Source organism: Astyanax mexicanus, chromosome 9 (assembly GCF_023375975.1).
Source record: "Astyanax mexicanus isolate ESR-SI-001 chromosome 9, AstMex3_surface, whole genome shotgun sequence".
Taxonomy (NCBI): Eukaryota; Metazoa; Chordata; class Actinopteri; order Characiformes; family Acestrorhamphidae; genus Astyanax; species Astyanax mexicanus.
In genome coordinates this window covers 41,281,571-41,308,606 of record NC_064416.1, presented here as the reverse complement: position 1 = coordinate 41,308,606, position 27,036 = coordinate 41,281,571, and the positions used below count along the sequence as shown (strand labels likewise).

General features: G+C 37.8%; 1 protein-coding gene across 3 annotated transcripts in view; it reads right to left on the bottom strand.

Moving 5' to 3' along the window:
* Positions 1–27,036, bottom strand: part of LOC103026877 (protein unc-13 homolog C) — a 365,017-nt gene that overhangs the window by 113,267 nt on the left and 224,714 nt on the right. For all 3 annotated transcript variants that reach the window (XM_049483498.1, XM_049483499.1, XM_049483500.1), the window contains exons 20-22: positions 8,354–8,450; positions 4,722–4,865; positions 797–874 (exon numbers count right to left, since the gene is read on the bottom strand). In XM_049483498.1, the coding sequence (XP_049339455.1) occupies positions 797–874; positions 4,722–4,865; positions 8,354–8,450 (319 nt within the window). The remainder of the gene's footprint in view (positions 1–796; positions 875–4,721; positions 4,866–8,353; positions 8,451–27,036) is intronic.

The window sequence follows — 27,036 nt, the reverse complement described above, 5'->3', positions numbered from 1 at the left end:
ACTACTACAACCACTACACTACTACTACTACTACTACTACTGTTACTCTGCCAGTACTATTACTACTAATACTAATACTACTAATACTACTGTTATTACTACTACAACCACTACACTACTACTACTACTGTTACTCTGCCAGTACTATTACTACTAATGCTACTGTTATTACTACTACAACCACTACACTAGTACTACTACTACTACTCCTGTTACTCTGCCAGTACTATTACTACTAATACTAATACTACTAATACTACTGTTATTACTACTACGACCACTACACTACTACTACTACTACTACTGTTATTCTGCCAGTACTATTACTACTAATACTAATACTACTAATACTACTGTTATTACTACTACAACCACTACACTACACTACTACTACTACTGTTACTCTGCCAGTACTATTACTACTAATACTAATACTACTAATACTACTGTTATTACTACTACAACCACTACACTACACTACTACTACTACTGTTACTCTGCCAGTACTATTACTACTAATACTAATACTACTAATACTACTGTTATTACTACTACAACCACTACACTACTACTACTACTACTACTACTACTACTGCAGCTCCTACTACTACCACTACCATTTGTATTTCTTCTTTAAATAAACAAAATCTGTTATTTCTTCATATTAAGAAACTTATACCTATTTGTGTATGTGTGTGTGTGTGTGTGTTTGTGTATGTGTATGTGTGTGTTTGTGTGTGTGTTTGTGTGTGTGTGTGTTTGTGTGTGTGTTTGTGTGTGTGTGTGAGGAACTCACCACTTTCTCTTTAGTGAGGTGGGAGGGGAAGTCTTTGGTGATGATGGCGGCGTACTCCAGGAGAACTTTGTTGATGGTCTGAAAGGACAGAGAGACGATTCATCATCCACCAGCCAGAGGTTCTCTCTCTCTCTCTCTCTCTCTCTCTCTTTTTTGTTCCTTTTCTTTCTTTTTTTAGTTTTTTTTTTCTATGCAATATCTATTTTATCTCCCTCCCTCTCTCACACTTACAATAAGGCCCATACATACAGGACAGTGACACACTCTTCATGAATTGGGCTCTGCATTTCCACCACACTGGATTTAAAATAAAACAAATGAGATGCAGTTGAATTGTTGATCAGTTGATCAAAAATATCCTTCGATTCTATTATGAACCAAAATATCCTTACAACAATTTTTCTACGAAGCCTCCTATTTTCAGGAGCTCAAAAGTAACACCTTAGCAACCACCTAGCAACACCTTAGCAACCAACTAGCAACACCTCAGCAACCACCTAGCGACACCTTAGCAACACCTAGCAACCACCACAGATACTGTAGCAAATCTTAGCAACCACCTAGAAACAACTTAGCAACCACCACGGATACCATAGCAACACCTTAGCAACCAACTAACAAACACTAAGCAACACCATAGCAACCACTACAGATACACTAGCGACACCTTAGCAACCAACTAGCAAGCACTTAGCAACATCATGGCAACCACTACAAATACTGTAGTAACACCTTAGCCACCACCTAGAAGCACCTTAGCAACCATATAGCAACACCATAGCAACCACCAGGTATACCATAGCAACACCTTAGCAACCACCTTGCAAGCAGTTGGCAACACCACGGCAACAGCTACAGATACCAAATCAACTCCTTGGCAAACACCTAGAAACACTTTAGCAACCATATACCACCAGGGACACCACAGACACACCTTAGCAGTCACTTAGCAACACCATAGCAACCACCATGAGACCATAGCAGCACCTTAGCAACCACCTTGGAACACCTTAGCAACCACCTAGCAACACCTTAGCAACCAACTAGCAACACCTCAGCAACCACTTAGCAACACCTTAGCAACACCTAGCAACCACCACAGATACTGTAGCAAATCTTAGCAACCACCTAGAAACAACTTAGCAACCACCACGGATACCATAGCAACACCTTAGCAACCAACTAACAAACACTAAGCAACACCATAGCAACCACTACAGATACACTAGCGACACCTTAGCAACCAACTAGCAAGCACTTAGCAACATCATGGCAACCACTACTAATACTGTATTAACACCTTAGCCACCACCTAGAAGCACCTTAGCAACCATCTAGCAACCATATAGCAACACCATAGAAACCACCAGGTATACCATAGCAACACCTTAGCAACCACCTAGCAAGCAGTTGGCAACACCACGGCAACAGCTACAGATACCAAATCAACTCCTTGGCAAACACCTAGAAACACTTTAGCAACCATATACCACCATGCAGTCACTTAGCAACACCATAGCAACCACCATGAGACCATAGCAGCACCTTAGCAACCACCTTGGAACACCTTAGCAACCACCAAGCAACCAGCAAAGACACCATAGCGACGAGCCACAAATCAGCACTGCAATCAGGCTCGCAGTTTCTGCAGGAACTGCAATCTAGTTTATGCTAAAGTTCATTTGTCCAGTTACTATTGAGCTTTGTAGAAAAATGGTTGTAATTCATCAAATCTTTATAATATATTTTTGTTCATTTCCTTGAATTAAAACTGAAAAAAGTCGACACTTCAACAACATGTTCAAGGTTTCATTTCAGATCTGAGTTCAGGTCATGAAGATTGTGTCACGATCCATATATTTATGGGCTTAAGTGTACATTGCATTAGTGTAAAATATGGGGTGCAAGCACTCTTTGCATATTCTGCGCTCCCGGTGGTCATATCAGGGTGTGTGTGTGTGTGTGCGAGTGTGTGTGTGTGTGATGAGGAATTGCTTTGCCCTTTTCAATTCATTTGCATTCACTGCTGAACAGCTGGAGAACAGTGTTCGATGGATGTGTTGGGATTATATACTCGGCCATGCGTGTGTGTGTGTGTGTGTCTGTGTGTGTGTGTGTGCATGCGTATGTCTGTGTCAGCTGAGAGGAAAATGAAGTAATCCGGGAGTGTATGTAGGTGTGTGTGTGTGTGTGTGTGTGTGTGTGTGGTGTAATCAGACATGGAGCACAGGGCTATATTTATGAGAACACAGAGAACACACCCTTCTGACAGTAAATGACATTCAAACCCAGTGCTGGTAACCTTTTAGTGGCAACCACACACACACACAAACACACACACACACACACACACACACACATATATACACACACCGTAGATACACACATGCTTTCAAACAGAGGATACATTGCCTGAGTGCCCTGTGACATATGTTGATTAATTTCGCTCTCAATCTAGAGTATCTCTCTTTTTCTCTCTCTCTCTCTCTCTCTCTCTCTCTCTCTCTCTCTCTCTCTCTCTCTCTCTCTCTCTCTCTTTCTCTCTCTCTCTCTTTTTCTCTGTTTCTAATCTGTTTTCTAAATCACTGATCGTCTGTGCTCTGCTGTAGCTGTCATCACTTGGATCTTCCTGTAAAATGCAGATGTCTACAGCTGGTTCTGTAAAATTGTAGCATTGAGGAGGCAGGATGTAAATGCAGGTCTCTTTTATTTTCCATATTTTAAATAATAAACAAACAAAAAACACTAGGGAAGTAAATTAAACACTAAGGCTAGTAAAACAAACACTAAATAAAACCATTCACCTGAAACAAACAAAGAAACAAACTAAAGAAAACAAACCAAATACTAAGCTTACAAAAAAAAAAACTGCAGAATTAAGAAACAAACAGATATTAAACAAAAGACTGTGTCTACACAGGCTAGAGTTTACCTACAGACAGAGGGCCTAACACAAACAAAAAGCACGGCCCAGAACAAAGGAGCACATGGGGTATTTTTTATACAGGCACAGACAAGGGACCCCTGTGGAAGTAACGAGAAGGGTGGGGTTACAAATGAGCCCAAAATTCCAAAACCATTCAAACCACTGTTAAGCATGGTGGTGGCTGCATCAGACATCTGTTGGTTTTTAATTTTTTTCATTTTGCATTGAAGCTATGAAGCTATTGGACCTTCGTAATGAACACTTATATCGTCGCTCGCTGTCCTATGAAAAACACTTGTATCAATTTTTGTCATTTTTTTTGTTTACTACATAATTTGGGACAGACAAACTGTCCCTTACACTGAGCCAAAATTTCTTGATGAACAGACCAATAGAAACTCTTCAAAATGACCGTAAATAAACTCTTTTTACATTGACTTCCACTGAAAGTTTACAAGGTTTTTTCTCTCTTCTGTAAAGTTGCAGTTTTGGAGATAAGTGTTTTTCACTGGACAGGGACGACATGCTTTATAACACATACTTCATGCCTCTGTATAAACAGATGCATCTCAAAATGCGTTATTGCTTTAAAATGAGTAAAACCATCACTAGTGTTGGGTTTACACTGTATGACAAGTTTTGGAACCCAAGGATTACATAAAATAAAAAAAGGTACCATGGATGACCCTATAAAAAATGCAGGAAAATTATTGGGAAATCAGGTAATCTTTAACAGGTAATGTCCTAACAAAAAATATAATGCTGCTGGGAACTTGGTCTTTGGTCCACCCGTTCCTGATTTAAACACACACACATTTACATCTGTGACGTAACATTAATAACATCCCAATGAGCGCCCTGGGTAAAAATCACCCTGCGTTAGCATTCAAGGGTTAAGGAGAGTGAGTGATGATTATGGCAGAAAGCAGTCTAAAAATGAATTCCAAACAGATCAGGTCAAGTGGGTGTGTGGCAAAAGCTGTAGTTCTGACTGCCCACCTTAGCAAATCTGCACATGAAGTGGGCGAGGGCTTGTGGGTTTGGACACTCCAGCTTCTTAATGATCTCAAAGCTCTGGTTCAGCTGCGTAAAGACGTCCACCACCGAGCAGGAGAACAGAGCATGCTCAGACGTCTGCTGGAACTGTGGAGAGAGAGAGAGAGAGAGAGAGAGAGAGAGAGAGAGAGAGAGAGAGAGAAAGAAAGAGCTTTAAAAAGAGAAACATTAGCAAATAACTAATACATTTTATATTGATGAATAATTCAGTTTCAAAATGCTTTTTTTTAATCTTTTTATCATGTCAAAGGCCTCTTAACTTTTAAAACCATTTATAACTATTGTAAAATGAATTCTGTGGAAATATTCATGCATTGCAGCTAATTCCAATGAATTAATTTTGCAATCTTCTCCCCCTATCTTACCTATTTGTTTGTATTTGTCATGTGAATTATCGTGACTTCATTTCAAGATGGTGGCACCCTATCTATGCACTTTTAAAGCTGTCAGTGCCTTGTTTTAAATGGCTGGATGCCTCAGAATTCTACCAATGAAGTGTGGAGCTACTTTAATCTTGTTGTTAGTAGTGTAAAAATAGTGATTTCTTTACATGGGCAACACTATGCCCCTTTCACTAGCATTGTAAGACTGTTGGAAGCATCGGCTAAAAGCGCTGTATTTCAGAATGCCTGGGGGTGAAGGTCAAGGACTAATCAACAAAAGTACTTGTACTTGTTATCATGTTTCATTAGACCCTAAGTCCATTTCACACTTAAATTAAATCCTGAACTCAATCCTAGAAAAATATGTAGATCATGATATGTAGATGCTCATTGCTATCTTACACCCTGCCAACAATCTATTTTCACGTCTCCTTCTTTAAATAGCAACAGTGCTTGTGAGTAGATTTACACTAATGGGTGCAGTGGTCTGGAAGTGAGGTGTGTTCAGGTAAATTTCTGGAGTATTGCCATCTTGGCAATAAAGAACACAGGTGTACTACTGACTGAAAACTACCTTGACAGTCGTCAACACTCAGACAGACGTTCATTGCTATCTTGGCAGTTAATTGTCAACAGCTGCATCCCCAAAGCACACACGGACATGCAGCAGTGCACAAACCCCTAGGGTGTCCTTATTGGTGGCAGCTATGCAAACTTTTACATCGACAAAAGTTTCCTCTGCTGAGAACCGTTGGACACGTCCAGGTTGCTGCACCCCTGAAATAGCAATGCAGCAAACTCTGAGCCAACCTGGCTCTTAAAGGAAATGGCATGTGAAACACAGATTGGTTTATTTTCATGTTACATCCAAAACATACTAAATAATAAAAAAATCAAGAGAATGAGTATGTACATGCCTTTTGCTTGTACTTTTCCCGTCATTATGATAGCAAAGACACTCTGACATGTCCTAAATCAAGCTGCACTAAAATAAGTCAGGTCGTTTTTTTTTTTTTTTTTAGGTTTTGAGCTATCCTTCATCTAGTCCTTCATTAGTGGTCAATTACTGCCTTTTCCAGCACCAATTCACAGCTTGCTTGCAACCATAAGAGATATCCACATGTTTTTTTTTTTCTGATTAAAGAAACCTATGCTGGATAAACTACACTAGTGTGTACAGAAAGTACATTTTATTCTCTTCAAGCACCACTCCGTCATCTCCCTGCCCCGTTAATTCAAAGACGACAACAGCGAGACATCTGCAATTATAATTACTAATGTCACACGTTCACGAAGCGGCTGATACGGGGAGCCGATATCAATTGCACCAAATGACTTTTCGCGTGCTCTGCAAATGTTGTGGGCTCCAAGCAATTAACATATGAATCCAATCAGGGCTGGAAAAGTGGAACGTGTGATAAATCCGTGCCTATAAGCGACGCCGGAGCGGCTAGGTACCTCCAGAAGACAATAACAGCCATACATATTCATGCCGATCTGTTCCTTCATTAATCCTCATCAGTCTAATGTGCTCTGGATTAGTGACTGCTCATCTGACGGCCTGGGTTCTGCACGTAAACTCAGAAGGTAATGCTCGAGTGCGGGTCACTTGTTGGACAATATGAGCAAATAAACCGCAGGGTTTGGAAGAGAGATGGAAAATAAGAGGTCTGGGGCTTGTTAAATTTGGAGGAGGACTCATTAAGGGATTGATTGCTATAAATCTGTTATTATAGATAGTAGAAAATAGCAGCTGTCAGACCTGTTGAGCACTTTAAAAATGCTTTTCTGATTACAAAAGCTGTAGAATGTTGTCTGACTGTTGAATGATTAACTCCCCAGCTCATCCCAAAAGTGTTGATTGGATGGAGCACCATTATTCCAGAGAACATACTGTAGTTCCACTGCTCCACAGCAGCTCGATGCTGGGAGGCTTTATACCAGAGGTCACCAACCTTGAAACTGAAACTGAGAGCTACTTCTTGGGTAGCAATTAATGCAAAGAGCTTCCAGTTTGATACACACTTGTGAAATCACAAATTTGCTCAATTAACCTTTAATTATATGTTATTTATATTAAAAAATAATGATATTTTTAGAACAGCCCTGCAGGCTACTCATAAGTTCCTTGCGGACTACCTAGTGCCCGCGGGCACTACTTTGGGGACCCCTGCCTTATACCATCTAGCCCACGCCCGCCATTAGGCATGGTCCCAGCTGGAACATGTTATTCTACTATTGCCAATTATTCTCTACAGAGTCATTTCTCTTCATTTGCTTTGGGACTTCAGCAGTGGAACCACAGTGAGAGCTATTATTCACAAATGAAGAAAACTTCCCAGGAGTGACCAACCTACTGAAATGACTCCTAAAAGGGCATGGACAACTCATCCAGGAGGTCACACAAGAACAGAGAACAATAATTAAAGAACTGCAGCTCTCACTTGCCTCAGTTAAGATCAGTGTTAATGATTTAATAATAAGAAAAAAGACTGGTCGAAAATGGGAGAGTTCCAAAAAAAATACACTGCTGATCGAAACAAATACAACAACCAAAAAATTTTGGGACACGAAAAAACTTTGTTTTCGAAAAATTTTGTGAATCAAAAAACGTATTCTCTGAAAAATTTTGTTAACTGAAAAACTTTTTTTTTTAACCAAAAAACATAGTCTCCGAAATATTTTGGAAAACGAAAAAACTTTGTTCCCGAAAAATTTTGTGACCTGAAAAAACTTTGTCTCCGAAAAATTTTGAGAACCGAAAAAACTTTGTCTCACACAAAAAAACCATAATCTTGGGTAAATATTATGTGGGCTGACTAAAGTGTTTTTACTATTTGGGGAGTGTGTGTTGTGTTACAGCTGGCATAAAACTAACACATCATTTCAGAAAAAGAACATCATACTGAATGTAAAACATGGTGGTGGTAGTTTGATGGTCTGGTGCTGCTTTGCCTCTTCAGAACCTGGACAAACTAATGTACTGTATATAATTGATGGATTTTTATATTCACTCAGGTCTTTGTCTGATATTGAAATGTGTTAGTTGTAATGTGTTAGTCTGAATAATGTAAGTATGTAAGTCTGCAGTGGGAATTTATTTGTTCACAGCAATGTATAACATAAAAACAACTCCTGATTTACTCAAAAACATAGTGTATCTTGTGGAATACTCCTTTTGTAAGGACTCACCCCATCTTTCTTGTCTCTCTCCAAAGCTCCATTGAGGAAATCCATGGCAACATCCTCATTCTCATCCAGCCACTGAATGACAAAAGGCTCAAACCACCTGCAGAAGAGAGAAAGAGAGAAAAAGAGAGAGAAAGAGAAAGAAAAGAAAGAGAGAGAAAATCAGACCATTTAACGCTGAGAACTCCTGAAGGCTGTTAACTCCTTTACCCCTGATCTATAAGCCTATAAATGGAAATGGTAAATGTGTGATGTGCAAAAGTATTAATACATAGTAGAGCCACCTATCGCTGCAATTACAGTGTAACTGCAAGTCTTTTGGGGTTTGTCTCTACCAGCTTTGCACATTTAAAGCTGAGATTTTTGCCAATTCTTCTTTAAAATGGGCATAAACAGCTCAAGCTCAGCCTGGTTGGACGGAGAGCGTCTGTGAACAGCAGTTTTCATGTGTTTCCACAGAAGCTCAACAGGACTTTGACCTGTTTTTTAAAATTAAAAAAGGGGTTTTGCCAAATGTTTAGTCCAAATCCCTTGAGTTCCCTTTAAATTGCGCGTGTGGAAATGCTCTTACTTTCACTATTAAACATATCCCTATGTTCTAGTTTTGTTTTTTTACACTAGAACTTTGATTTTAGCAAAATTTTCACAATCTTTCAACATTTTTGTTCTGAACACGTTCCTTCCTGGAAGATGATTTTCCCCACTGTCCTTCCACTTTAAAGGCTTAGTCTGTGTAAAGCACTATAACATGGAGTTACATTTACAAAAGCCACTTAAAACTTTACAAAACTCATGTTAACTCATGTTGTCCAGAAGTGCTGTATACATCACTGGGCTCAGATGCCTCTGGGATGGACCATCACACAGTGGAATCATTTGTGTATTGTGTTAAGATGGGTCCGTATTTAAAAAAAAATAACAGGTGCCATGAGCTCAGGAGCAAAAAAATCCAGACTGTTATCAGCAACAAGTTAAAAAGCCAGAGGTTGTTACGGTATGTGGGCATGTCAGCTCAATCCTCTGTTGCAGCATTAATGAAGAAAAATAAATTAACAAGGTATTTTTTACAGGGAGGTCTATTCTTTTTTCAATATCACATGCTAAACACAATAGAAACACATGGTGGTGGAAGCAGAGGATATAAATACTGTATCGACCTGCTAACAGTCAGTCAGACATGTCCTCAATAGAGAATATGTGGACAATTTGCATTGCAAAAAGCCACCTGAAACACCTGAAGCACTTCATTGCTTGGTATCATCAGCACCACCATCCTAACTCACTAGAGTGGTTTTATTTGCCTTCCTTATCAGTATAAGAGTTCTTTCTAAGAGTTCACTTTGCTTTCTAAGATTTCATTACTTGATCCCATCTTGACCTCCACAGTTCCCCTGAGCTGCGATTTCCTAATAACGTTCACCACTGTAGAAACTGCAAGCAGAATAAACTGTAAAAGTGTATAGGTTTCCTTTGCCTTTTGATCATCGATCACTTTGGTTTTCTATCTTTAGACAGTTTATCTTAGGAGATCATTTGTTGCTGAGTGATAGCACAAGGTTGGATAAGCTTGGAAATGTGATTCGGTTGACAGTTCCTAATTACAGAGGGTGATGTGCCTCAGGCTTGAGTTGCAAATCAAGGTCTGAGACCTTGTCAAAAAAAGAAAAAAAAGTTTTGAGGCTTTCCAAATGTCCAAAATTTCATACAGAACATTTAAATCATTTAGACATTTAGATGAAGGGCAGGCAAGAGAGTAAAAGAGAGAGAGAGAGAGAAAAAGATGAGTAAAAAAGAAGAGCCAATGGGAGAAAGAGAAAGTGAAAGAGAGAGGCAGGTGGGATAGCTGTCCCAGTTACAGTGAATGCACAGGGGTTGCCATGTTCCTGTAAATTTATTAAGAGTTTAAAAAAACACAAACAACAGCAACAAAACAGTAGTTTGAATAGATTCAGTGATACAAACTCTAGCCACTCTGACACCGAATTATTATTAAACTTGGCTGTAGGTGCGTAAGTACCTTATGTAGTATCGTGCAACACCTTTTTTTATATATTTTCTATTGGTGACAACATTGTATTGATGTGTGTTTTGTATTTGATTAGCATTTTGAGTGTGTTGTTGGCTCTGCTAGCCAAGTAGCTACTCCTGTTTCCTTTATATCAACTTTTGCTACATTTGTTTTTAGCATTCGCCATCCCTAGACTTTCTATCAACAGGCCCTGTTCATCTCCAGTTTGCACAGCTAGCAAAATTAACCATGTTTCCATCAACAGCAAATGTTAAACTTTAAGTCCCTCAGCTCACTAAGTTAGCCAGGTGTACAGCCATGTTCCTCCTAGCATGTCATGCTAATCTTAAAGTTACTCAGCTATATACAGCTCTGGAAGAAATTAAAAGACCACTTCAGTTTCTGAATCAGTTTCTCCGATTTTGTTATTTATAGATATATGTTTGAGTAAAATGAATGTTTTATTCTATAAACTACGGACAACATTTCTCCCAAATTTCAAACTTAAATACTGTCATTTAGAGCATTCATTTGCAGAAAATGAGAAATGGCTGAAATAACAAAAAAGATGCAGAGCTTTCAGACCTCAAATAATGCAAAGAAAACAAAATCATATTCATAAAGTTTTAAGAGTTTAGAAATCAATATTTGGTGGAATAATATATAATAACCCTGCTTTTTAATCATAGTTTTCATTCATCTTGGCATCATGTTCTCCTCCACCAGTCTTACACACTGCTTCTGGATAACTTTATGCCTTCACTCCTGGTGCTAGAAATCAAGAAGGTCAGCTTGGTTCAGTCCTTGATCAAGTTTGCACACACTGCAGCAGGGATTTTGGCTAACTCCTCCATACAGATCTTCTCGGGATCTTGTGCACCTTTAATAAAAATTGACAGACCTCTCCAATCTTTGTTGGTGAAAAAAGTTCCAAGTTTTTCCCAATGTATACTGTAATTACATGGATTGTATAATATACAGTTACTAGAGACAGTTATTATAAAGTGGGCGATGTTTACAGTGTCTGTCAAGAGAAAGTGTGAGGAAGAGGAAGTGTGCTTCATGGCTGTGATGCTATTAAACTGCTGGTTGTGCACTTTTTCTGGGAGATAATTGGGCGGCGGCAGGATCCACACTGACCACATTTTAGCTCTTTAATGAACTGTAGCGAGAGTTCGGCAGTACAGGAAAAGAACGAAGACCGGAAACATGACTGCAAAGCAAACATAGCTAGCTGTATACATTTGAGATTACATAGCCTACTGGTGGTAACACGATTGAAAAAAAACTGAAACATCTGTCATAATTTTAGTGTGGGAGGTTTCATGGCTAAATTGGAGCAGCCTGGTGGTCAATCTTCATTAATTGCACATTATTGCACCAGTAAGAGCAGAGTGTGAAGGTTCAATTAGCAGAATAAGAGCACAGTTCTGCTCAAAATATTGCAATGAACACAACATTATGGGTGACATACCAGAGTTCAAAAGAGGACAAATTGTTGGTGCACGTCTTGCTGGCGCATCTGTGACCAAGACAGCAAGTCTTTGTGATGCATCAAGAGCCACGGTATCCAGGGTAATGTCAGCACACCACCAAGAAGGACCAACCACATCCAACAGGATTAACTGTGGACGCTGTAAGAGGAAGCTGTCTGAAAGGGATGTTCGGGTGCTAACCCGGATTGTATCCAAACAATATAAAACCACGGCTGCTCAAATACTCTCCTGCACAATAAATGATTGTGCTCTAAAAACAGGTGTTTCAGTTTCATTGTCCAACCCCTGTAGCTGGAAAGCTGGCCAACCTGGTTAGCAGTGCAACTTTGAGATTATCATGGCTTGCTAATGAAGTATACTGGAGTATCTTCCAGATTACTGTATTTTTCGCACTATAATGCACACCAAATTATAGGGTGCACAATCAATGAACGTCTATTTTCTGCTCTATTTTCATATATCAGGCACAACTAATTATAAGGCACATTAAGTGACACTAGTAAGGAACAGGGGTGTCGCCATGTTTCCCTAAGCAAATAAACAAAACTGTAATTCAGAAAAAGAAATTTAAGTGTAAATACATTTTCTGCAAATACATCTAAATGCTCTAAATGACTATTTTTATTTGGAATTTGGAAGAAGTGTCTGTAGTTTATAGAATAAAACAACAATGTTCATTTTACTCAAACATATATCTATAAATAGCAAAATCAGAGAAACCGATTCAGAAACTGAAGTGATCTCTTATTTTTTTTCCAGAACTGCATATACCATATTAATCATTTTAAATATCAATTTATTTTTTTAATTAGTAATATTTAGGATGAGGTATTTTAAAACCTGTAATACTGTTGATATGTTTTGTTTTGAAAATTGTCTCCAGCGACTTGATTTTATCTGGACGCCAATGTAACAATCTGGCAACCCTCGTGGCTCGCTGTCTGCTCCATTTGTTCGGCTGTCTGTTGTTTAGTAGTGAGACTCGCAATGCATTGTGGGACACATTTAGCTTGTGTAGTATGCAGCAATGTGTACAATAAATCATGATGCATTGTGTGTTGATGCAACGTTCCAATTTCACATTAAGATATAGACACTCAGAGAAAAAATGGCTGATGTACTCAACAGTGAGCTAAATAGTAAATAGGATATCAGTAATATCAATTACAATGTGTACTTCAGCAGTAATTACACTGTTAACACATGGATGGTTCTTATATAAATAAAGTTATATAAGTTATTAAAGACACTATTGCTGGTGTCAGACACTGGTATCACCGCATGCAGCACAGTCCTGAGGACTCTCCCGGCCTCGGGTACCGGGGGCTCAGGCCGCTCCCGCAGGCTTGTAATGATGGCCAGGCTCTATTAGTTAAACTTATGTCGTGTGCAGTGTTGTAACTATGACAGAAACAGCAGCACGGCTGAAATAATGACTTCATAAATCCATGAATGTGACCGCTGAGTTTACGTATGATGACAGCAAGTCGTTTCTCATTAAAAGCCCTTCCCCGACCATACGTTCCACAATAAATCAGGTCCGGAAAGGTCCCCATTAAAAATGACCTGCCTGATAAGCAAAGCATATTGTGCAGCAGTTAAAGGGAAGAGATTGACTGTTTGGGTGTGTGTGTGTGTGTGTGTGTGTGTGAGGCTGAAGTGACGCTGCCGTCAGCAGGGAGGTGTAAAATACATATACAGTACAAGTCAAAATATTCGACACAGATTCTCATTATTATTTGCATTTTATTTATATATTGATTTGCTACATTGTAAATTAGTAATTTAGGGCTGTCAACACTAAAGCATTAACGCAGACAATTAATTTGGAATCAATAATACGTTATTATTTTGTTTAACGCATGTTAATCATGCCAGTAAGTTTGCCCCCATCTTCAGAGAAAGTCTCTTTCCGACCCAGCTATCAAATATATTTCATTTTAGCTTAAACATGGCAAAATATGTTTTATATGTTGATATAACCTAGACAAAAAACTTATACTCAGCTAACACAACTAGCCAGTTTCAAGTAATGGTTCCATATGCAGGCCATGCTAATCTCATGTTAGAGTTACTATGCAAAATAAATGTTATTTTCCATCATGTTCATCTTAGCAGGCCATGCTAACCCCAAAGTTACTCAGCTAACTTAGCTAAAAGTTAGCCAGCTGTCCATGTTTATGTCTATTGCAGTCCAAATTAAAATAATTTTCATAATTATAAGGCGCACTTATAGTCCTTTAATTTTTCCAAAAATCATCAGTGCACCATATAATCCAGTCTGCTTTATTTATGAATTTTACCAGTCAGTTTGTAAGAAGCAGTATAGCCAAAAGTGCAGAGGTTAACTGCTAATGCTAATGCTGCTGCACCCAGCCTTAGTGGAAATTTGGAAATCTAAGTTTACTGTAAATAAACATAGTTATATGTTTATTTAACTATGTTTATTATATAGTTACAGTACGACAAATAATTGTAATTTGGACTGCAATAGACATAAATATGGAAAGCTGGCTAACTATTAGCTAAGTTAGCTGAGTAACTTTGAGTTTAGCATGGCTTGCTAGAGAAACATGATGGAAAATAACATTTATTTTGCATAGTAACTCTAGAAAGTCTCTATCCGACTCAGCTATCAAATATACTTAATTTTAATTGAGCTAAACTGCTGATTAAGCACAGTTTAATCTGATATATTAGCCAGATAATATACTGCTATGAACAACAGCCGTCTCTGCTGCTGCTCCATGCTGTTCACACACTAAGAACGCAGTATGTGCAGTATGTGCAGAGTTCACTGCTCTTCACGGCATTTTGGTGCGTTTAGGTTTTTGCCTGTGTGAAACCAAACCAAACATAGGGAGAAACGTTCCGAGTAAACAAACTCATCAACGTATAAAACATTTTTTTGGCTTGTTTAATAATATTTTTATTTACTTCATGACTGCATTTGCATTTCTTCATAGTTTTGACATCTTCAAAATTAATCTATATTAATGTGGGAAATAATAAAAATAAAGAAAAAAAAATCATTAACCTTTTCAGACTCTGCATCCATTACAATAGACATCATGCATTTTCTTTATATTTAAATGTTTTGTTGCACATAACATTATTTGAGAACTGCTGTCCACCAGAATAGACCATGAACCAGCAAATGAACAAGTTTATAAACCAACAAAACCGTAGCTTGGCCCCGCCCACTGCACTAGATAAACAGTAGGTTAGTACTAGAGGCATTGAGGCAAAGTAACAACTAATTCCTACTAGTTTAATGTGATTTAGAACACTTTTAATCATGTTTTTTTTCCACTGTTGAGAGTTGGGTAGTAAAAAAAAGTGTCAATATGGCTTTTAATGCAATGGAAATAATAATAAAAAACGATTCAATATTTTAGTTAATTCAATTTATTTGCTATATAACTAGATTATATAGTAGAATATTAGAGTCTTCTTTTATGTGCATTATAGACAAAAAAAAACAAAATTCTTACTTTTTTTGTCCCTGGAAATTATTTAGATGTGCAAGCGCTAAAGAAGGGGAGTGTCCAAACGTTTGACTGGTACTGCACAAACAAATAAATCAATATAAATACTATTGATTATGCTCTCAACACTCTCTCTCTCTCTCTCTCTCTCAAAAAAAAAAAAACTGCATTGTCCACTGTGGGTGTTAATGTCTGACACTGTGGATCGAGGAATGATAAATGCCAGCCGAAAAAAACAAACAAAAAAAAAAAAACATAGAAATGCAATTTTCCATACATCTGTCTTCCACTATCAGACCCTGTCAGACTCGCATTGCTAATTCACATTGCCTTGCCATGAGCACACTGGTCAGTGTTTTTAACCTTACTCACAAGATAACACCTCACCACTTATAACGTATACAGTTGTGGCAGTTCCCAAGCTAGCTATCATCTGAGTTTACATTGTATGACTCATTTATATTCTACTATTCCATGTATCATTGCATTTTTTAATTAGATAATAAAAAAAAAACACCTTTCCAGCTGTGAAGCATGGGGGTGGATGTTTCACTCTTTCTTTCTTCTTCCGGCTGCATGGCATTATTAATGTAGTCATGTCAAATCGAATACTGCTGGTATAGACAAAATAAACTGCCTAAACAAAAAAAAAAAAAGGCAGATTTAATGTCAATATGTTTTCAGTTTTTAACACTTTTTAAACTGAACTCGCCATGATTTGCATTATAGATCAAAATACAAACTCTGTTAATAATATTCACAAAAGATCAAATGAAAAATACCAGAATTGAGAATCATCCACATTCTGTTTCAGAAAGCCCAGCTGTCCTACTTTCTAACAAGCAGTCGCTGCTTTTAGAGGAATTTAATGCTTCCTCTCTGCCTGCAAGGCTAGAACAGAACCCCTCTCCCAGTCTATGAATGCCTGAGTGTAGGAATATGTCATTTAGTGCCCCGACTCGATCACAATATCGTTAACAACAGATTTATTATTAATTTGCTTTATTTTAGCTTGAATCTGAATTATTCATGTATGTTTAAAGGCACACTATGCAATATTTTTCAGTTAGTTCATGAATTTTATTCTGATTTAGATGATTAAATAGGATAATTTAAGGTTTTTCTTTGTCGCCTTTGTGGTCTATAGAGAAAAAAAAAACAGGGTTGTAAGTTCAGAAGCCCTCTGTCCACACCTTTGTAAATCTTGCTTTACATTTTAAAATTTTTGTTCTCAAAGCTACCCTCAAAGGTATAATATTGGTCTTTAGATGGTCAGATTTGTTTCCTCTGAAGTACAAACTCATTCCTAACAGCAATAAGTACAGATTTGTACCATTTAACCTGCAGCCAAAGGGTGCATTCAGTATTCTGTATCACTGTACTGATAAACAATATATATATTTTATTTGCACATTTTTATTTTATTTTAAAAGACAGACAATTTTGGATAATCAAGTTTTTGAGCCATATTCAGTTAATGATAATGTTTATAATCTTTATAATCTTTACTGGTACAAACAACATGCAACAAGCTTTATACTCTTTTAAGTACAAATCTGCACTTACTTTTCTTACTGTGTACAGCCTTTCTATTGCATGCTACTTGGGACAATTGCTTAATAAGTGAAGTTTAGACAAGGTATGTGTATTTACTAAATAGCTCATTATTTGCTGCAGATTTCGCTGTAGAGTGTGTTTTAAAATGAGCAGCATAAACAGTAAAGAAACCAGTAGAAGATGTAGTCGCGTTTACTGCAATAAAACTATAACTGTTGTGTCTGTCTAGACTAGAATTTACTGATGACTCTAGGATAGTTTGATATTTTTTTTTTTTTCTGATATTTGCACAGTAGACATGATTATACGTCACTTACGCCGGCCTGCTGTGCTCAACACAATCACGCTTGGCTGTGGAAAAAAGCGGAGAGGCAGCAGGCAATCTTTATAACAATGAACATTTACTCCTGGCCTGTAGGGGGAGCCTTATAAGAAAACCAACCAAGAGTTGCTTAGTTACCACCCACTGAACTGTCCACTGTGGGTGGTAATGTCTGACACTGTGGATCGAGGAAATGCTAAACGCCAGCACAACATCAGACCTCACTCTGTTCATTCACATCGCCTTGTCATGAGCACACTGGCCAGGGTTTAACCTTACTCACAAGATAACACAGTATAACGTATAACTTATACATTTGTGGGAGTTCACAAGCTATCTTCTGAGTTTAAATTGATTCATTTATATTCTGCTGTTCCATATATAATGGCATTTTTACAAAATACCTTTCCAGCTGTGAAGCATGGGGGTGAATGTTCCGTGCTTTTGGGTAGCAGGGCATGATTAAAGAACATGGATGGAAAGCTGATCAAACCATTTGTAAAAAAAATCAGACTGAAGCTGAAAGAAGGATACCTTAAACAACATAATATTAACGGTTCTTTATCTGTGGATCTACATATAGACCACTGTAGTCGTGCATCATTCTGTAGTCCCAAGTATTTTTTTTTTCTTTCCCTATGGGGAATTTGAATGGGCTTTTCAAAAACTCGCCTCTATCACATTCTGTGGTAAATAAATCAGTTTAGACCCCTGTACGTTTTATTCTGCGTACATTTTACTCCTGAACATCACTGGATCCTCTGAATTTCGAGATCGTTTAAGAGTCGTAATTAGAAAAATGCTAACTTTAAGCTAATGCTACAGCGGAGTGAACTGAACTCCCGGCGCCGCTGCAGAGATCAGCAGGGGACTGTTTTCAGCGCAACACCGGTGAAAACTCCGGCCGTATGTTTACAGCATATTACACCCAGCTGATCCAACTAATGAACTAACTGCCCTCACTGAGGAGAGCTGAGAGTGTCACAGGATAAAATCACTAAAACAGGTCAGTGATACTGCAGAACCAGCTGTAACACTGTAGCACATTTAACCACTTGTGTGCAGTGAGGCCCTTCTTAACCTTCAGAGAAGGGGTGACAATAAGTGCATGTAAATAATTACAGAATTTTAAATCAGGAAATATATATTATAGTTATTGTAAGTGTAAGAATTTATTTTATAAATATAAAAAAACAGCAACTAATTCAAAGCATTAGTCTGTGTTTTTTAGTTGCTACAGGACTCGTATCTGACAGAGGTACTAACCAATCGAAGCATTTTAAAATGGCTTTTGCTCACGTGTGTCTGCCTGGACCCTTCTCCTGATTTTGAGAAGTAGTAGTATTTAATCTATTAGCAAAGTCATAGGACAATCTAACTAATCAGATTCATGATTTTCACTACGGGGGCGGAGCCATGGCTGTCTAACCCCTTCTCAGAGCTGTGCTGAAGGTGTTACCCGTTCATAAACGGAGCTCATGCTGGGGTAGTCCAATAGATAGTTCCAACTGTCACGGAATTGCGGCTGCAAATGAGACAGATATTGTGTCATATCATATTTAAAAGCCTTTTTAAAGGCTGCCCTTCAATGTGAAACTAAATCACAATAATAGGCCAGGTGTACTTAATGTTTTGGCTGCCCTGGTGTACTGGTGACATACAAATGAGTGATCTTTGTTGAACGGCTGTACTTGTAGGAATATTAAGCATTTATTGTTGGGTCTATTGTATATTTTTGTGGTTTGTAGCTGTTGTATTTGTGGGCTGTTAATGTGTATTAAGTTAATATAACTCAGTTAAGAGAGAGAATATGTAGTTATTGTAATATTTATCTATGTGTCGGTCGGCCGGCGGCGGGGTGGGGAGGGGTATGGGGGGGTGGTTGCAGAAGGAGTACCCACTATATTCATTGCACGCCACTGCATTTTACCATTTACCATCTTTAGCATGCAGTGAAATAAATTAGAGATGTTTGGTTTTTCTGTTTTTTTTTTCTGATGTTTTGTTTTAGTTTATTAAGCCATGTTAAGATTTGTCCTTATAAAAGGTTTCAGTGGAAAAATAAAACACACATTAATCCTTTTTTACATTAAGTATATTATACTTATACTATGGCTCTGAAGTTAGCTGGGTTAGCTCTGTGGTTCTGGAGTAACTCTGTCCTGCTAGTTTTCCTGCTGTATCACACAAGCTCGTCTCAGCGAGGGCAGATAGTTGGTTGAATGGTTAGTTGTTTATTTGAATCAGGTATGTTGCAATTAGTATAAACTAATGACTGTAATTAAATACTAATTCCGCAGGGAAGCTCTGCTCCTAAACCACTGAGCAGCTAAAGCTCACTTTCTCTTAGTATCTGCATTTTAAAGCTCTAACACAGGCTACACTGCTCAACATCACCAGACTGAAAGAGTTATATTACCTGTTTAAATGCTTTAATGATCCTCTGAGAGGAAGCATAATAATCCAAAAGGCGATTAGCGTGACGTCAGTTAAGCATTAGCTTAAAGTTAGCATTTTTCTAATTACTACCCTTAAACAATCTCGAAATTCAGAGGATCCAGTGATTTTAAGGAGGTAAATGTACACAGAATAAAACGTACAGGGTTCGGAACATTTTTATTTACCACAGAATGTGACAGAGACCAATTTTTAAAAAGCACATTCAAATTCCCCATTTACTTGAACCGCTTAGACACGGAACCCCAAATATGGGCATAAACAACATGCTGACCGACTACAAAATGACGACACGACTTCAGGGGTCTATACTCATGTACAATTCTGCAATGAAGAGTGTAACAGAGATGTTATGTTATTTTATGAGGTTTAGGGGGCAAACACGTTTTAACACAGGGCTAGTTTGGGTTGAATAGATTTTTTTTTTTACTTTAATAAATAAAATAATGATTTAAAAAGTGCTTTTTATATTTAGTCAGGTTATATTTGTCTATTATTAAAGTAAGTTTGATAATCGAAAAAATGTCAATATGACAAAATAGTAAAACTAAAATGAATCTGTAGGGGGGATATTGTTCATATTGTTCACGTCACTGTAGCTGAATGCTTTAATTAAAAGTGGCGTTTGAAAAAGTGTGTATGTGAGTGTGTGTATGAGTGTGTGTATGAGTGTGCTGCAGCTGTTCCTTCCTCTTACAGATATCACATTGTTACAATAAAGCCTGACAGTCCATTTAGCGGTGATGTGCTAAGTGTCCGGCTCCATATCTCCCCCATCTCCTCTCCTGCTATCACACAATGTAAGAGCGCTCGCCATTGAGATTGATGCTAATAAATAGCGCGGCTGCAGCGGCTCGCCACGGCCGTCTCTGCCGGGCAGGAAAATCAATTCTACTGAAGGTGTGCTTTGATTGACAGGTGTGTCTCTGCGCCCCTGAGACTCCGTCCCTACTGTCACCCGTCCCCCGCCACACTCATAACTCTCACTAATGGATTAGATGCTGTTTTGCTGCCAGTGGCTGCTGGAGAAAGGGCAGCAGACTCGCGCTAACATAGCGCCTGCATGAGATGGGCAAAGGAGGAGGGACACGAGAGGATTTCCACTCTTGCTCATGAATATTCATACAGTTGTGGTCAAAAGTTTACATACACTTGTAAAAAAACATAATGTTATGGCTGTCTTGAGTTTTCAATAAGTTCTACAACTCTTATTTTTCTGTGATAGAGTGATCGGAACACATACATGTTTGTCACAAAAAACAGTCATAAAATTTGGTTATTTCATAAATTTATTATGGGTCTGCTGAAAATGTCACCAAATCTGCTGGGTCAAAAATATACATACAGCAACATTAGTATTTGGTTACATGTCCCTTGGCCATTTTCACGGCAACTAGGCGCTTTTGGTAGCCATCCACAAGCTCCTGGCAAGCTTCAGGTCGAATGTTTGACCACTCTTCTTGACAGAATTGGTGCAGTTCAGCTAAATGTGATGGTTTTCTTGCATGAACCCGTTTCTTTAGCACTGTCCACATGTTCTCAATGGGGTTTAAGTCAGGACTTTGGGAAGGCCATTCTAAAACCTTAATTCTAGCCTGGTTTAGCCATTCCTTTACCACTTTTGATGTGTGTTTTGGGTCATTGTCTTGTTGGAACACCCAACTGCGCCCAAGACCCAACCTTCGGGCTGATGGTTTTAAGTTTTCCTGCAGAATTTGGAGGTAATCCTCCTTCTTCATTATCCCATTTACTTTCTGCAAAGAACCAGTTCCACTGGCAGCAAAACATCCCCAGAGCATAATACTACCACCACCATGCTTGACAGTAGGCATGGTGTTCCTGGGATTAAAGGCCTCACCTTTTCTCCTCCAAACATATTGCTGGGTGTTGTGGCCAAACAGCTCAATTTTTGTTTCGTCTGACCAGAGAACTTTCCTCCAGAAGGTTTTATCTTTGTCCATGTGATCAGCAGCAAACTTCAGCCGAGTCTTAAGGTGCCTTTTCTGGAGCAAGGGCTTCTTTCTTGCACGGCAGCCTCTCAGTCCATGGCGATGTAAAACACGCTTGACTGTGGAGACTGACACCTGTGTTCCATCAGCTTCCAAATCCTTGCAGACCTGCTTCTTGGTGATTCTTGGTTGACTCTTGACCATCCTGACCAATCTCCTCTCGGCAGCATGTGATAGCTTGCGTTTTCTTCCTGATCGTGGCAGTGACACAACTGTTCCATGCACTTTATACTTGCGTATAATTGTCTGCACAGTTGCTCTTGGGACCTGTAGCTGCTTTGAAATGGCTCCAAGTGACTTCCCTGACTTGTTCAAGTCAATAATTCGCTTTTTCAGATCCACACTGAGTTCCTTTGACTTTCCCATTGTAGCTTTTGTAGCTGAGTCTAATCAATGGGTCAAATGAGCCCTATTTAAATGGGCTCATGAGAAGTCAACAGCTGTAGTCAATCAGAATCACTTACAAGAAGTGAAGAGGCCATGACATGAAGCTAATTTGATTGACACAACTCGCTACATCACCAAAATTGACAAATTTTGTTGCTGTATGTATATTTTTGACCCAGCAGATTTGGTGACATTTTCAGCAGACCCATAATAAATTTATGAAAGAACCAAATTTTATGACTGTTTTTTGTGACAAACATGTATGTGTTCCGATCACTCTATCACAGAAAAATAAGAGTTGTAGAACTTATTGAAAACTCAAGACAGCCATAACATTATGTTTTTTTACAAGTGTATGTAAACTTTTGACCACAACTGTATGTGCAAACATATCGCCTCTGATTGGCTAACAGCACTGCGACACCAGTAGGCAGTGAGACGGACAGCAGTTTAAAACTTTTTAAAATAAAGACAATTTTACACTAATAACAGTCTTTCAATGTCATATGTTACTTTATAACATGTGTAATAATGCCCTGCTAAGTGCAGTTCAGCCGCTGACCTGAGTCTCTGTAAAACGCAAAAAATCCACTGGAGATCCTATGTAAACCTACGTAAACCCCCACCCTGGCAAAACTGTCATCTAAGCAAGAGGGGCTACTTTGAAGAATCTAAACTATGACTATGTTCTGGTTGGTTTAACAGGATTTTGTTAACTTAATAATTCAATATGTTTTTCTTGATAGTTTGGATGACTTTAGTATTAATCTACAAAATAAATTTTGTATATAGAGAAAAAACACTGAATTAAAAGTGTGTCTGAACTCATTAAGGCTTGTTGTGTTTATGTCATTTGAAAATACCATTACTGCAAATGAGTTGTTTTATTTATTTAGTTTTATTTATTTAAATTCCAATGTCTGTATTTTGTTTAAATAATGAAAATCTCCTTGCTCTTTAAATGTAACGAATATATATATATATATATATATATATATATATATATATATATATATATATATATATATATATATATATATATATATAGTGAAATAAATTTGTTTTAAATTAACAATAATAATTGATCCCAACTACTTTTGGACAATATATCATTCAAAAATAAGTTACTACAAAACACTATCACTGTTTTTTCTGTTTTCATGAATCTTTGTATAACATAAAAATAGGAGGTTAGTTGAGCAGATACTCATAATTGATAACATGTTCCCACCGTTTTATTTGTAGACTGATATTAATATTTAATATACTAATGTTTAGATGACACGGTAATGGCGCAATACAATGTTTGTGTACCACTGCGATAAATACACAAACCCAGACAGCTGGAGAAGCTGATGAATGAGCTCATGAAGGAATGAACAAAGAAGTTAAAAAAGTGGAGGAGTTTAAAACTGTGTCGTTGAGCTGTGTTGCTTATTGTGTTTGTTTGTGGGAAGTGAAGGACCATGATGGAAATAAGCTGCAGGGCTGTATTGTGTTTTTTTTATCCTCAATAATGTGTAATAAGAGCGTAATGATTGCTGTTCGGTGTTGTGTTAAATCATTAAGTAAATACAATCATCAATCAATCAGTCATCTTATGCTTGTTGTTACAGTCTAGGGCAGCTTACCGTACCTGGGGCAACATAGAACCATCAGCGGAATCTGCCATTGGCTAGCTGGGCCAGGCTGCTAGTAACACGGCAGTAGTGATGTTGGACAAGCCCAGTCGACAGCATTGCTAATGCGGCATTAGCTATGTTGGATGGGCCCTGTCAGTGGCAATGCTAATGTACTATTACTGTCGATAGATTGCTAACACAGCATTGCTATTTTGCCTTTAACAACATTAGATGAGCCTACTTGGTAGTTAGCAATGATAGATGAGCCTGGGTGGTTGCTGGGCCCATCCAACATCATTGTTGGTGACATTGGTGACATTGGACGAGCCTGGTCCTTGGCATTGCTAATGTGTTGTTAGTGATAATGGATGAGCATGGTCTGTGGTGATCTTAACACGTTGTTAATAACATTTTATAAGCCTGATCATTGGCATTGCTGACGTGTTGTTAGCGACAATGGACAAGCCTGGTCAGTCATTTTGCTAACATGTTGTTAGCGACATTGGACGAGCCTGATCCTTGGCATAGCTAATGTGTTTTTAGAGACAAGGGACAGGCCTGGAATGTGATGTTCCTAACACGTTGTGTTAGTGGCATTGCTAACCAAGCATCAGTGACAATGGGTGAACCTGGTCGTTGCTATTGCTAACACAGCATCAACAGCATTGGGTGAGCCTGGTCAATGCCAATATTAACAGAGCATTAGGGCCAATGAAATATCCTGGTTAGTGGCATTACTAATGAATCACTAGTCACAATGGGCGAGCTTGATCAGTGCCATTGCTAACAGAGCATTAGCGACAATGGATGTGCCTGGATGGTGACAATGCTAATGTGTTGTCATGGACATTGGACAAGCCTGGGTACCGCTATTGATATCACAGAATTTGCGACATTACATGCGCCAGGTCAGTGGAGTTGCTAACACAGCACTAGTGACGCTGGATAAGCATGGTCACCAACAATACTAACGTAGCATTAGCATTGTCCCTGAATCAAACACAGTACTGTGTATGTGTGTATATATATATATATACAGACTCAACACCTATTAGGGTGTCCTATTTAATTGCATGTTTTGTTACACTGTACTGTATGTGAAAAGCTATAGTAAATAAATCATAGTTCAGCAGTTTTTACGCAAGTGCATTTTTGCTGGCGCATCGTGTTTGTATCATCTCATTACCCACCCAGGAAGTATAAAGCGTTCAGATACACAGTCCAGTCAGAATACTATGACCACACATTCTTGTTCATTCTATCAGCTCCTTCAATTTCCAGCAGACCACAGGACCACCACAGAGCAGCTACTATTATTTGGGGGGTATTTTATTTTCAGCACTGCAGAACACTGACATGGTGACTGTGCATTGTGCTGGAACTAGTGGATCAGACACAGCAGTGCTGCTGGAGGTTTTAAACAACTCAGGTTGCCGGCATTTCTAACCCATAGACATAGGCCAATGGAGGTTGTTAGGAATCTTGCCCAAGGACTCTTAATTGTGTAGCAGAGCATAGTCACCTACACTGGGAATCGAACCTCCAGTCTCTCACAATAATCCCATGATGTGTTAGGTCAAAGACAGATAGTGGTGTTATCCACTGCACCACACTAACCACTGTATAACATGTAGGCGGGCATTTGTGGGACATATGAAATAAGTGACTTGTTTTGATTGCTTGTGGTTGTAAAAGGCTGATCAAGATATTATTCTTGTACAAAAATGTGAAAAATTGCACCACAGCATATGTCCAGTTTTTGGGGACACCCCTTTAAATGAGACAAGTGTGCGAAAAAGCACAATCAGCAGTGGAGCTGTATTTACTGGAATTGTGGTCTTTCATTCAATATGTTAAGGGTAAGTGGGGTAATTTGGGGATTATAGGAGGTGTTGATCATCAATGTCATCAAATAGACAGTAGAGAAAGTGCTATAAAAGTGTACAGTATAAAATATCAAGCACAGTACAGAGTGTGTGTGTGTGTGTGTGTGTGTGTGTGTATATATATATATATATATATATATATATATATATATATATATATATATATATATATATATATATATATATATATCAGACTTGACTTCAACACCTACTAGTGTGTCTGATTTAATTGCATGTTTAGTCAAACAGTATGTAAAACACTATAGTAAAGAAATCACAGTTCAGCATTTTTGCTGGTGCATCATGTTTGTTCCCTCTCATTACCCACCTAGAAATATAATATATTATATATGTGTGGAGATACACAGTCCAGTCAGAGTATTATGACCACCTCCTTGTTTCTACACTGAAAATTGTGAAAATCTTTTTTTTGTACTAATCATTGTAAGCGTAACATTATTTTACTTATTTTAGGAATAATTATCTTTTTTAATCTTTCTTAAATTTTTTGAACTCAAAATAAGCACAAAAAGTTAAGTTATTTTGATTGTTGTGTACAAATGTAAGCCAGGAAATAAGGTATTTTTGCTTGATTTAAGTCTTCCTTCACTCAATTTGAGACTTTGGCTTAACATCTCTAGTTGTCCAATGTTTTTTTATTTTTTTTTACAGAATACACTCTTTGTCCCTTCTATAAGCTCAACTGACCACATAGTATCACTTTGTAGTTCTAAAATAATTATATAGAACTACAAAGTGTAGTCATGTATATGTCTCTCTGCATCCTTAATTATTATCCTCCTTTCACCCTGTTCTTCAATGGTCACGACCCCACAGGATAGACCACAATAGAGCAGATATTATTATTATTATTATTATTATTATTGGGGTGGTGGATCTGCAGTGATACTGGCATAGTGGTGGTGGTGTTTGTTTAGTTAATTTTGTGGCAAAAATTTCAAACACAAAAATAAAATCTGCTGTCAAAAAAAGAAGCAAAAAACAAGAAGCAGAAACAAGAGATTTTAGCAGAAAATCAACAAATCTTTAAAAAAAATGAAAGCAAAGACTGGCAAAATCCAAATGAAACTATTTTTCAAAGAACTGCAAAAAGTATTATAATATATATATATATATATATATATATATATATATATATATATATATATATATATGACTTTTTCTTTAGAATTTGTGACGCACTTGTTCCTTTAAATTCTTTTTAAAAAATTGACTGCAACATTAACTAAATAAAATAAAATAAACTAAATTAACTAAATACAATTTTAAAGTGCAAACTTTTTCAAATTACATTCATCTAAATGGTGAATAATACTTAGCCCTTCTATGAATATTGGGGCCCCTTGATGGCCCCTTACTTAGAAAAAAATATAGATCCACCAATGCTGAAGCATTAGATGAGCTTCTGTCTCTGACTTTACTTTATCTAGAAG